General features: G+C 45.6%; 1 protein-coding gene across 2 annotated transcripts in view; it reads left to right on the top strand.

The window, feature by feature from the left end:
• The first annotated feature begins 2,836 nt into the window (after positions 1–2,836).
• The window catches only part of FBXO38 (F-box protein 38), a 44,061-nt gene continuing 34,390 nt past the window's right edge, over positions 2,837–12,507 (top strand). The window contains exons 1-4 of one of the 2 annotated variants that reach the window (XM_060240606.1): positions 2,837–2,990; positions 7,917–8,099; positions 10,448–10,581; positions 12,015–12,178. In XM_060240606.1, the coding sequence (XP_060096589.1) occupies positions 7,972–8,099; positions 10,448–10,581; positions 12,015–12,178 (426 nt within the window). In that variant the 5' untranslated portion in view covers positions 2,837–2,990; positions 7,917–7,971. The remainder of the gene's footprint in view (positions 2,991–7,916; positions 8,100–10,447; positions 10,582–12,014; positions 12,179–12,507) is intronic. The other variant, XM_060240607.1, reaches the window with a different exon arrangement.

The following is a 12,507-nucleotide window of genomic DNA, read 5'->3' as shown; positions in this document are numbered from 1 at the left end:
AATGGAAGGAAAGAAAGAGAAAGAAAGAATGAAATGGAAGGAAAGGAAAAGAAAAGAAAAGAAAGACAATGGAAAGAAAGAACATAAGAGAAGCCATGTTGGGTCAGGCCAGAAGGCCATCCAATCCAAAATTCTCTCACACAGTGCCCAAAAAGCACCAGAATGTCCACCAGTGGGGCCAGAGCACTAGAAGCCCTCCCACTGTTGCTTCCCCCCCACACACACACACAGCACCAGGAATACAGACAGAGCATCACTTGCAAGGAAAAAAAGAAAGAAGGGGGGACAAAGAAAAAAAAAGCCTTACCATCAGATGACCCCAGCCAGCAACAATTCTGCCCAGGGGTCATTTGGTTAAAAAAAAAAAAAAAAGCTCCTGGAATGCCCACTCCCTGCCCCTCTTGGCTGAAAAAAACATCTCCCCCTTCTTTGCCTCTTAGGGAAATCTCCCCAAAAGAACATACTGAAAGGCACATTAAAGCTCATACCTTGAAGAACACTTCATGGGTCTAAAGTGCCAGTGAACTCCAGCTTTTATTTCAAACACTTGTGGGGGGGGGGGGCAGAGAAGGAAGGAGAGGCAGCCTAGCTCCTCTCTGCACAACACAGATACGTTGGGGGTGGAAGGAAGCAAAACGGGGCTCAGGCTTTGCAGTCCGTGTCAGTCTAAGCCTAGCTTTTCTCTGCACAACAGAGAGACGCTGAGGGATGGAAGGAAGAAAGGAAAACGGGGCTCAGGCTTTGCAACCTGTGTCAGTCTTCAAGCCTAGCTTTTCTCCGCACAGCACAGAGACGTTGGGGGATGGAAGGAAGAAAAACAGAGTTCAGGCTTTGCCGCCTGTGTCAGTCTTCAAGCCTGGCTTTTCTCTGCACAACACAGACACTGGGGGATGGAAGGAAAGAAAACGGAGCTCAGGCTTTGCAGCCTGTGTCAGTCTTCAAGCCTAGCTTTTATCTGCACAACAAAGAGATGGGAAATGAAGGAAGCAGAGCAGAGCTCATGCTTTGCTGGGAGCAGGGCTAGCTTTGGCTTCTCTTACGACCCGGTATTGAGGCTTCCGTGGCCCGGTATCAGGTCCCGACCCTGCAAATGGGAAACATTGAGCTAGATGGAGCACGAACTCCAGTCTTTGCTTCTGCCTTTTATGGAAGGCACTCAGGCAGCTGTCCAAACACCTTAAAGGGTTGCATTTCAGTATTGTTTACAATAAGCCGCTGTCAACTTCACTCCACATGCCTCACAAGGGAGCTCTGCCTCCAAGCAAGATTTGTCTGTCAAGGTTCAGTTGCGCCTTTAAGACCAACAAACTTTAATTCTGGGTATAAGCTTTCGTGCGCCTCCACACTTCCGTCAGATAATTGGTTTTGAATGCGGTGCATTCCAGGTGGGCAGCCGTGTTGGTCTGAAGTAGTAGAACAAAGCAGACGTCAAGTTGACCAATTTCGCACTAGAGCTTTAACTCTGCCCCCAAACTGACTTTCTGCACTAAAACCAGAGAATCATAGAGTCATAAAGTTGGTTTCTCTGATTCTAGTGTAGAAAGTCAGTTTGGGGATAGAGTTAAACCAGGATTAAAGCTCTAGTGCGAAATTGGTCTCAAGTCTTAAAGGCGCTGCTCGGCTTCTGCTTGGTTTTGAACGTAGCATTGCCAAGTCCAATTTAAGAAATATCTGGGGACTTTGGGGGTGGAGCCAGGAGACTTTGGGGGTGGAGCCAGGAGACATTGGGGGTGGAGCTAAGATCAAGGCTGTGGCAAGCATCATTGAACTCCAAAGGGAGTCCTGGCCATCACATTTAAAGGGACGGCACACCTTTTCAATGCCTTCCTTCCATAGGAAGTAATGAAGGATAGGGGCACCTTCTTTTGGGGCTCATAGAATTGGACCCCCTGGTCCAGTCGTTTTGAAACTTGGGGGATATTTTGGGGAGAGGCACTAGATGCTGTACTGAAAATTTGGTGCCTCTACCTCAAAAAACACCCCCCCCCCCCAAAGCCCCAGATACCCGTGGATCAATTCTCCATGATTTTCTATGGGAATAAATCTCCCTAGGGAATAGGAGTTCCCAGCAGACATTTCCCTCTCCTCCCCCCCCCCTTTCTGATGACTCTGAAGGGGGAGGGCCTCCAAACCGGGGGATCCCCTGCCCCCACCTGGGGATTGGCAACCCTATTTGAACGCCAAGAGGAACGGGGCTGGGGACGAGATGATTTTTGTAACACGATTTCCGCTTCTCAGTTGCAGCTCTCAGACCCACGTGCGCGGCGAGAGCGGTGAAAACCAACAAGAATGTAACGTTTCTTTAAAAAAAAAAAAAAATCGGCAAGGCGGGCAGATTCCTTCCGCTGCAGAGCTTTAAAGCTACCGTGTTCTACGTTGCATTACAAAAGAAGCATGACGTTAAACGACGACGACGCGCTGCGTGGTCGCTGATCTGCTGAACGAAGCGATGCGCTGATGCTCCTCTACCGCAGCTCCCCTAACAACCTTGCTGCTGCATCACGGACCAAATGAAGTTTCCCACGACGAGAACGCAACAGCTATCGAGAGCGCGCAAACAGTTCACTACATTCTGCGCACTGCAGCTCATTCTCCGGGGATTTTTGCAGCAGTCAGCCAGCGGTTAGGCTCATGCAGTTAAGCCGCATGCTAAAAACGTCGGCAGCCTTAAAGGTGCTCCGCTGCTTGATACCAACACGGCTGCCCTGCTGAATCAAGCCTCTATTCCCATTTATGTACGTTTCTCCCTACCGACCGTCCTCCCGCACCAGGAAGGGGGCGCACGCATTGAACCGGAAATGAGCACGCACGGAAAGTTCATTTTTTTTCGTATCTCTTTGGAGGGCCGGCCTAGAAGGTTCCGGGAGCGGCCCGTGACGAAGAGGAAGCGGAAGTGCTCTGCTGCTGCTGTGGGAGGAAGTGTCTCCTGTTAGAGTGGCTTCCCGCATCAGAGTCCCAATAACAAGGGGCAGCTGTGCCACGCAGAGCAGGTGAGAAGCCGGGCGCTGGTTTCTCTCTGGCATCTTTCCCCCCTGCTGGTGGTCCGGGTCGGGCAGCTTGCTGTCTGGATGCATTTCCCACCTAGGGCTGCCCTCCTGGTGCTTCTTCTGTGCTTGCCTGGAGAATGGGGAGGGGGACGCTGCGGATGGGGTGACCTCCCAGGAGTTTGGTGTAGTGGTTAAGTGTGCAGACTCTTATCTGGGAGAACAGGGTTTGATTCCCCACTCCTCCACTTGCACCTGCTGGAATGACCTTGGGTCAGCCATAGCTCTGGCAGAGGTTGTCCTTGAAAGGGCAGCTGCTGTGAGAGCCCTCTCCAGCCCCACCCACCTCACAGAATGTTTGTCTACTGAGAGCCAGTCTTGTGTAGTGGTTAAGTGCACGGACTCTTATCTGGGAGAACCGGGTTTGATTCCCCACTCCTCCACTTGCACCTGCTAGCGTGGCCTTGGGTCAGCCATAGCTCTGGCAGAGGTTGTCCTTGAAAGGGCAGCTGCTGTGAGAGCCCTCTCCAGCCCCACCCACCTCACAGGGTGTCTGTTGTGGGGGAGGAAGGGAAAGGAGATTGTGAGCCGCTCTGAGACTCTTCAGAGTGGAGGGTGGGATATAAATCCGATATCTTCTTGTGCCGACTCTTATCTGAGAGAACAGGGTTTGATTTACCCACTCCTCCACTTGCACCTGCTGGCATGGCCTTGGGTCAGCCATAGCTCTGGCAGAAGTTGTCCTTGAAAGGGCAGCTGCTGTGAGAACCCTCTCCAGCCCCACCCACCTCACAGAATGTTTGTCTACTGAGAGCCAGTCTTGTGTAGTGGTTAAGTGCACGGACTCTTATCTGGGAGAACCAGGTTTGATTCCCCACTCCTCCACTTGCACCTGCTAGCGTGGCCTTGGGTCAGCCATAGCTCTGGCAGAGGTTGTCCTTGAAAGGAGAGCTGCTGAGAGAGCCCTCTCCAGCCCCACCCACCTCACAGGGTGTCTGTTGTGGGGGAGGAAGGGAAAGGAGATTGTGAGCCACTCTGAGACTCTTCGGAATGGAGGGCGGGCTATTAAATCCAATATCTTCTTCTATGCTTATCCATGCTGCTTCCTTTTTTCTGGACCCGTAGATATGGGGCCTTTTGCTAGCAAGGGCACATATGGACATATGAAGCTGCCTTACACTGAATCAGACCCTTGGTCCATCAAAGTCAGTATTGTCTACTCAGACTGGCAGCGGCTCTCCAGGGTCTCAAGCTGAGGTTTTTCACACCTATTTGCCTGGACCCTTTTTAGTTGGAGATGCCGGGGATTGAACCTGGGACCTTCTGCTTACCAAACAGATGCTCTACCATTGAGCCACCGTCCCTCCCCCAATTATGTTTACATGGAAATAAATCCAACTGAAGTGCGTGGGGCAGTTCTAACTGTGTTTCATAGGGCTATCGCCGGAGTTTGTGAGCCTGGGTGTTTTTTAAAGCAACGTGTGCATAAATGAAAGTATCTGCCTAGGATCAGGTAGACGTGTGTTTAAATCTCACTTAGCCGTGGTACTCACTGCTGACCTTATGTCGTTTTTTTCCTCCTGTCTGCCTAACCTTCCTCACAGGCCTGTTGTGAAGACAAGTTGGAGATAGAACCCAGAGCTGCTTCTGCAGAGAACACCTTGGAGGAAGGGTGGGATGTAAATATCTAGGTCAATCTGTCTGACAGGAAAAAAAGAGCAGAGAGTCAAGAAGTTTCTTGTCTCCCCTAGCATATTTTTATATTGCTAATTTGCTTCTGTTTGCTATCCATGTGATTCTTCTTGAATCCTGCCTTTTGCTTCATAGTGTCAGTGAATGATTTTCTGACACTACCTCATACATATAGAATATAGTGAAAGCTGATAAGTGGGCTCCTTGGGTCAAGAGTAGGTGTGAGTCAGGGAAGCTTTCAGGAGTGTTACATCTACTTCAGATTAAAATTGTGTTGTGGGTCCCTGGAGGTTTGTTTGTTTGCTTCCTTTTATTAATTTTGTTTCTGCTTTAAGAGGCATTTCTGTAGTGTTGTCCTTAGGAAGAACATAGATTTGAATGCATTAAATAATTTAGGAAAGCAAAGCTGTCTTTTCACCTGAGTCACTGATGGTGGAGAAAAAAGCATGTGTGTGGATGAAATAAAGCCTTATGTTTTGCTGCATTTATGTGGGATTTATTTAAGGTTTTTCATAAGAGGTGTCCTGCTGTATCAGACCAGTGGTCCAGCAGCCAGGCATTGACCTAAGGAGCACACAGACCAAGGCTTTTCCCTGAGGTTGCCTCCTAGCAATGGTATTCAAGGTCTGCTGCCTATACATATGAAAGGTCTCTTTATGTGTCAGAGTTAGTGATGTTTCTTCCTTGAATCTGTCAGTACTCACTATAAAGCTACATATATACCGTAGTTGTTGCTATCACTGTATTTGCTGGCAGTGAATTCCATAATTTACAGTGCAGCCCAGCAACACTTTCTGGGAAGTAAGCCTCACTGAATAAGCCAGAGTAGACCTGTTTAGGATTGCTCTGTTAATCACTCATTAAGTAACAAAGTACTTCCTTACATCCCTCCTGAGTATATTCCTTGGCTGCTCCAAATTCTAATATTATGGGAGAGCAGGAAGAACTCTCCCTATCCACTTTGTATAATTTTGTAAATTTGCTTTGTCCCTTTGTCTTTTCTCAGAGCTGGAAACTTCCAGACTTTTTATCCTTTCCTCATAGTTGGTTGGCCTCTTCGGCACTTTTGCAGTATTATTTGAAATACAGTGACCAGAACTATACACACCATTCAAACTGAGTCTGCATCATAGCTCTGTACAAAGGCATTACAATATTGACTATTTTATATTCAGTCTCCTTCCTAACAATGCCCAGCATGGAGTTGACCTTTATCACTGCGGCTGTATGTTGAGTTGGCCGTTGTCATTGTTCTGGCCACTGCAGTCCCAAGATCTTGCTCCCTTTCAGTCTTTGCCACTTGTGTCGCCATCAGCATATATTTAAAATTAAGATTCTTCCAGTAAACATCACTTTATACTTTACTTAGATTGAACCTCATCTGCTGCATTATTGCCCACTCACCCAAAGGGATCCAAATATAGCACTTTACAATCCTCCTTGGGTTTCACCGTCCTGAATAATGTGATGCCATCTGCAGGTCTGGCCATGTCAGAACTTGTATCTTTACTGCTGGTGCCCTATAATGTGACCAATGCTGTATTGTACTCTTACTGTGGCTCAGAGCTGCTTTGTTACTGAACCAAACCGACTCCATGTTGTAACCCTTGCTTAACCCAAAGTGCTTGAATAGTAATTAACCTTGCCCCACTGGTATCCAAAATATTTGGGGCTGTAGAATGAGTTATGTTATGTCTCTGCACATTCTCACACTGGGACCCTTTGAAGCCGAACAGCATGGCCTTCGGAGTAGGGAGGCATCCTCTCTACTGATAGTGATGGTGAGAAGACAGATGTGCCTGTAACGGTGTGAATTGTGGCTTTGTGAGATGTTTGCTTTACGTGTATAAAATTGAGTTGGTGCTGGCTCTCGCCATCACTGTTATCTTGCCTCTTCCAGTGCTTAGTTCTCTCTAATAAAATCCTAGCTTTGTAACCAAGTATGGGATCCGTTTGAAGTTCTTAAGTTCTGACAGGCCATGACACTGCTCACCTTCAATTCCAGTTCATTTAGGAACAAATTAAATAGCACCAGACCATATACTGATGCTTTTGGGACACAACTCTTCACTTGCTTCTGTTGTGAGAATTGCCCGTTTATTCCTACTCTCTGCTTCCTGCCTTTTAACCATCTTTCAGTCCATAAGAGGCCCCTTCGTCTTATCCCATGATTACTGTGCTTTGTCAGTAATCCTCAGTGAGATTTTTATCACAAATATTTTGGAAATCCTGGTATATAATGTCTGCTCAATCACCCTTATCCACATGCGCCCTTTGAAAGCCTTCTGTTCTGTACTCTCCAACTCCACAAGGCAATTTAAAACAGTAAAACAATATAAGCAAACTATGGCAGCTTTACGACAGTATGTTGTAGGCTGGATCATGTGTGTAACGTAAAAATCAAGTTTGGGGGCTGCTTTTGTGCCTCTGATAAAATAGAATCAATTTTGTCACAAATATTGTAGACTTCTCCAAGGTTGGTGGCTGATGATAAGACTTTTAACTAGATCTTTTAACTAGATCCTTTTGGAGAGCCGGTTTGGTGTAGTGGTTAAGTGTGCGGACTCTTATCTGGGAGAACCGGGTTTGATTCCCTACTCTTCCACTTGCACCTGCTAGCATGGCCTTGGGTCAGCCATAGCTCTGGCAGAGGTTGTCCTTGAAAGGGCAGCTGTTGTGAGAGCCCTTTCCAGCCCCACCCACTTCACAGGGTGACTGTTGTGGGGGAGGAAGGTAAAGGAGATTGTGAGCCGCTCTGAGACTCTTCGGAGTGGAGGGCGGGATATAAATCCAATATCTTCATCTACCTCACAGGGTGTCTGTTGTGGGGGAGGAAGGGAAAGGAGATTGTGAGCCGCTCTGAGACTCTTCGGAGTGGAGGGCGGGATATAAATCCAATATCTTCATCTACCTCACAGGGTGTGTGTTGTGGGGGAGGAAGGGAAAGGAGATTGTGAGCTGCTCTGAGACTCTTCGGAGTGGAGGGCGGGATATAAATCAAATATCTTCTTCTTCTGCTTGTTCTTGAGATCACATTTCCTCTTGTCCAGAATACTCCTTCTATATTTAATTGTACCTGGGATGTTTTGAATATATGTCTTCACATACGCATTTTTAAAATTGTAGGTCCTTTGTATTTTATTATTTTTTAAATTTCATATTAGTGTGGCAAGTCTTATGTTTTCCTGTATATTTCATTGCATTATTACATTCTCCTCATGGCATCATTTTCTCTTCCAGATGCACACTATCTGCCTGTGAGCACCGATCCATCTAATTGGCAAACATTACCAAGATGGGACCAAGGCGGAAAAATATGAAAATGTGTTCCACAAGCAGGGAAGGCCCTATATGTACCAAAGTTGCTGAACTCAAGGACTATATGAACCAGCTTTCACATGAAGTGCTATGCCATATCTTTAGGTAGGTGAAGAAGGTATTTGTTGCTTAGTTACGTTCATTTTAATAAATGATGGTTTTATTCCCCCCCCCCCCCCCCCCATCTGCTCACTCTACAAAGCACAATACATGCCATTTCACTTATATAGACAAAGTTGGGAGACCGTGTAGAAGTTAGTTTCATCTGAAGGACTGCATGTACTGATATTTTTGAAATTGCTTGTACCTACTATGAATTAGAAATAACTTTTATGACACACTGCACCCATGAATCATTTGTGACTCTTCACAAGTAGGAGCAACAATTGCTTCTTCAGTATCAGCTTGATATCAAGGAACTGTTCTATATGCTTGGTTTCCATGACGTGAAAATTAGTGTTGGAATTTATATTATACTTTCAAATAGCAACTTCATTAACCCTGAGTGATGGCATCTAGACATCTGTTGAACAGTCCAGTGTTATATTTGCAGACCTAAACAAATATCCCATTTCTTACTTAGCAATGCTGTTTCTTTCCCCTTTCCCTGTATGTACTCTTTTAGCTAGAATGCACAATGCGGCTGTATTGGAGTTCAGAAAGAATCATATTTCTTTGTTGATTTATTTAGTAGTTTGATTTCCCCCACTCTTCTAGCCCAAAGGAGATTCAGTGCAGCTAACAAAACTCTTCAGAGGGCGAGGGGATCCTGAACACGATGTAACCATGAAGTGAATTCTGTTGGATACAAATCAGAGCCGCCTTGAAAATTTTCCAAATTAAAACACCGCTGGAAGGAAGCTCTACAACAGGAGCGTGACAGAGTCCACGCTCTGTACACTACTTCATGAGCAGATTAGAGTTCTGCTTGGCTGTACCAATAAATGTACTGCCGCTTTAGAGAGCAATCATTATTAGGGAATGCATTTTTTAAACCTTTCAGTGAATCTGAATGACTCGAGCTCTTTCATACTGTTAAAACCTAATGTCCAATATCACCATATAAATGTAAGGATTTACCGTAGCAGTTATGATAACATTTTAGAACAATGGGTATTTGTAGGGTTTGCTGCCTCCCTGCCTGTAAGGGTAAGATTAGACATAACTTTATATTGTTTTGCCAAACCTGATCATCTTTCCAGATTTTACCGAGTATTAACTGGAATTATACCATCTTCAACCAAGTTGTATTAATTGTGAATAATAATAATAATAAGTTTTTATTTATACCCCACCCTCCCCGCCGGAGCAGGCTCAGGGCGGCTTACAAGGCATGATATAAAATATGGTATAACGATAAAACAAAATAATACAGTCAATAAACAGAACAATATAAATTGTACAATATATAAGTTAACATTAAAATCATCAATCTAAAAACAGTATAAAGGTGCTACAGTCGCAGTATGTACAAGACGGCTTGATGATGATTCCAGGTTTATCTTAAAAGGCTGGTTGGAAGAGGGCGGTTTTGCAAGCCCTACGGAACTGATTAAGATCCCGTAGGGCCCACACCTCTTCTGGTAGCTGATTCCACCATTGGGGTGCCTTTATAGAGAAGGCCTGCTCCCTGGTTGTTTTTAATTTGGCCTCCTTGGTCCAAGAGATTTTGTGAGCTGGGACGCAGTGCTCTCTGGGGAACATATGGAGAGAGGCGATCCCTAAGGTAGGCAGGTCCTCAGCCATATAGGGCTTTAAAGGTGATAACCAGCACCTTGTAACGAACTCGGTAGACAGTTGGCAGCCAGTGCAGTTCCCGCAGCCTAGGCCGCACGTGTTCCCACCGAGGTAGTCCCACTAGCAGTCTGGCCGCTGCATTCTGCACTAGCTGACTTGTTAACTAATTGTTAATACGTGTGTCCTCAAGACAGCAGTATCGTCACTCTTTTCCACAACAAAAGCGCACCTTTAGTAAACGCTTTATATACCCTGCTGAATTTGTTCTCCCTTATAAATATCAGAGGAAGTACCTGTGAATGGGTATTGCACCGTATAGATTTTATGTGCGAGATCGAGGGTCCCCAACCTTTTTTGGGCCCATGGGAGCCTTTGGAATTTTGACACAGTGTTGTGGAGACAGCTGCAAAACAGTTGCTGCAGCTTACCTTCAGCCACGCAACGAAGATCCTTGTGCTGTGACAACAGCTGCTGCTGAAAGCAGCGTTTTAAAAAAATCTGCACAACCGATCAAATCTCTGACGGCCAATCAGAAGACTTTGGAGGCAAAAGCTCTATCTAGCCCCACCCACTTTCAAAAGACAATTGGCGAGTGCCAAGAAAGGTGTCAGCAGGTGCCATGGTGCCCACAGGCACTGGTGTAAGTAAAAATCTCCAAGAGGCCATACGTAGCTTAACTGCCATTTCTGTCTGCTTCCCCCTCCACCGCCACTCAGGTATCTCCCCCTGCAGGATATCATGTGCATGGAATGCCTCTCCAGGAAGCTAAAAGAAGCAGTGACACTATACCTGAGGGTGGTGAAGGTTGTGGATCTCTGTGCTGGCCGCTGGTGGGAATACATGCCGACAGGTGAGTGCTGCTCTTTCACTGTTGCGCTGTGATATGTTGGCCCGGACTATAATTAGCTGCCTTTACAAAGCACTTCATGGGGTGGAAAGTGTATATATCACCTTTATCTCTTTACATTTCTATAGTATTTTCAGCACATTCAGCATTCCGGGTTGGTTTAGGCATTACACCATCTGTGACTGGGTAGGGCGTAAGTGAACCTTGGGCTTGTCCACGCCTTCGCCTTGCACACTCCAGTTGCTGTTGTGTCTTAACCAGCGAAGCATGGCTTTTGGTTTTCTTCTGAAGCAGAATGATCGAGGACTAACTTCCCCCTTCCCCTCCCCAGAGTTTGTGACTTGAATGGTTGCTGGTTTGGGAAATGTTTGTGCTTTTTTGTCACGATGACAGAAATGATTGAGAGAGAAATTAAAATGAGAGTCCGACAACAATGGACATCTAGCGATACGAGCTGCAGGTACATGCTTGTGACACTTAGGAAAGGAAATATGAGTATAAGATACGGTGATTATAACACGCACCAAAAATTGGGCATTCTACAAAGTACATATAAGAAGGTTGCCAAAGATGACGCTGCTTTTTTAAAGGGAAGCTTGCAAGAATAATGAACGCAGTAGATACCGTTTCACTTCACATGGTTGGGGTGGAGAGCACATTGTACTCTGATAGTCGAGGCAGAAAATGATAGGGCAGCCATCCAGATTAAAATAGAAAAGGAGTCAATTTAAGGGTTGTTCTGGATCAGTGGGACTTGCTTCCTAGAGTGATAGACTGAAAACTTTGCAGAGTTTTTTGTATTCATCTAGACGAGCCAGGGTAGGTGGAGAAACAATATGTTATTGTTTCTAAAGAGACGATGTGTGGTGTCTGTCCTTAAAAGAGTAAAGAAACGAGACTTGAGGAACTCTGGGCTGGGTGACTTTGCTTGATAACATAATCTGTATGTGAGCATGTGGGCCAGAATATAAACCAATGTAGGTTTGTGGGAGAAAAACTTGTTCAAAGAACAATAACATCCATTTAGAATGAACAACTGTAGTCTAATCAAACTGTTAAGCATTAATATCTTTATTGACATATATATGGTTTAGAAGCATACGCATTTAAATTTTGCCTTTTTGGCTTCAGAATTCCCTTGAAAACTTGACATATCAGTCTTACCCTTTTCTTGTATGCAGTCCATATTGTGTCTCTGTATGTGTGTGCACACATGCACACTATCTGTCCTAGCTACTGAAGGATTCTGAAATTCTGAAAGGATGAGAATAACAGAACAGAGGATACAGTCTCCCCTTTTTCTGTATCCATTTAATTAAACTAATGCCACAGTAACAGGTCTTGCGTTGTAGAGTCTCAATTTGCACTTTTAAGCCTTCCTTGCTGTATAGACACTTCATCCTGCATTTAGATAAAATGTGCATTGTCTTCCCAAGGGTTCACAGATTCCAGCTTCCTGACGCTCCTGAAGAAGATGCCAGACATTGAACAGCTATATGGGCTTCATCCGAGGCATCTTGACAGGCGCAGAGTTCGTGGCTATGAAGCTTTTAGTATTCCTGGAGTTTTAGAGGCCTTGCAAGCTTGCCCAAATCTGCTGGTCAGTGTTTATATATTCAAAGCAAAGAAATGTTCATCATTGGCATTTATTATCCTTAATGCTTGGGGTGGTGAAGAGAGAATCAAGAAGGTATTGGATTTATATCCCGCCCTCCACTCCAAAGAGTCTCAGAGCGGCTCACAATCTCCTTTACCTTCCTCCCCCGCAACAGACACCCTGTGAGGTAGATGAAGATATTGGATTTATATCCCGCCCTCCACTCCGAAAAGTCTCAGAGCGGCTCACAATCTCCTTTCCCTTCCTCCCCCACAACAGACACCCTGTGAGGTGGGTGGGGCTGGAGAGGGCTCTCACAGCAGCTGCCCTTT

The sequence above is a fragment of the Heteronotia binoei genome, chromosome 5 (assembly GCF_032191835.1).
Source record: "Heteronotia binoei isolate CCM8104 ecotype False Entrance Well chromosome 5, APGP_CSIRO_Hbin_v1, whole genome shotgun sequence".
NCBI classification, from domain to species: Eukaryota; Metazoa; Chordata; class Lepidosauria; order Squamata; family Gekkonidae; genus Heteronotia; species Heteronotia binoei.
The sequence above is the reverse complement of the archived record's forward strand: the minus strand, read 5'-3'. Positions and strand labels throughout refer to the sequence as shown.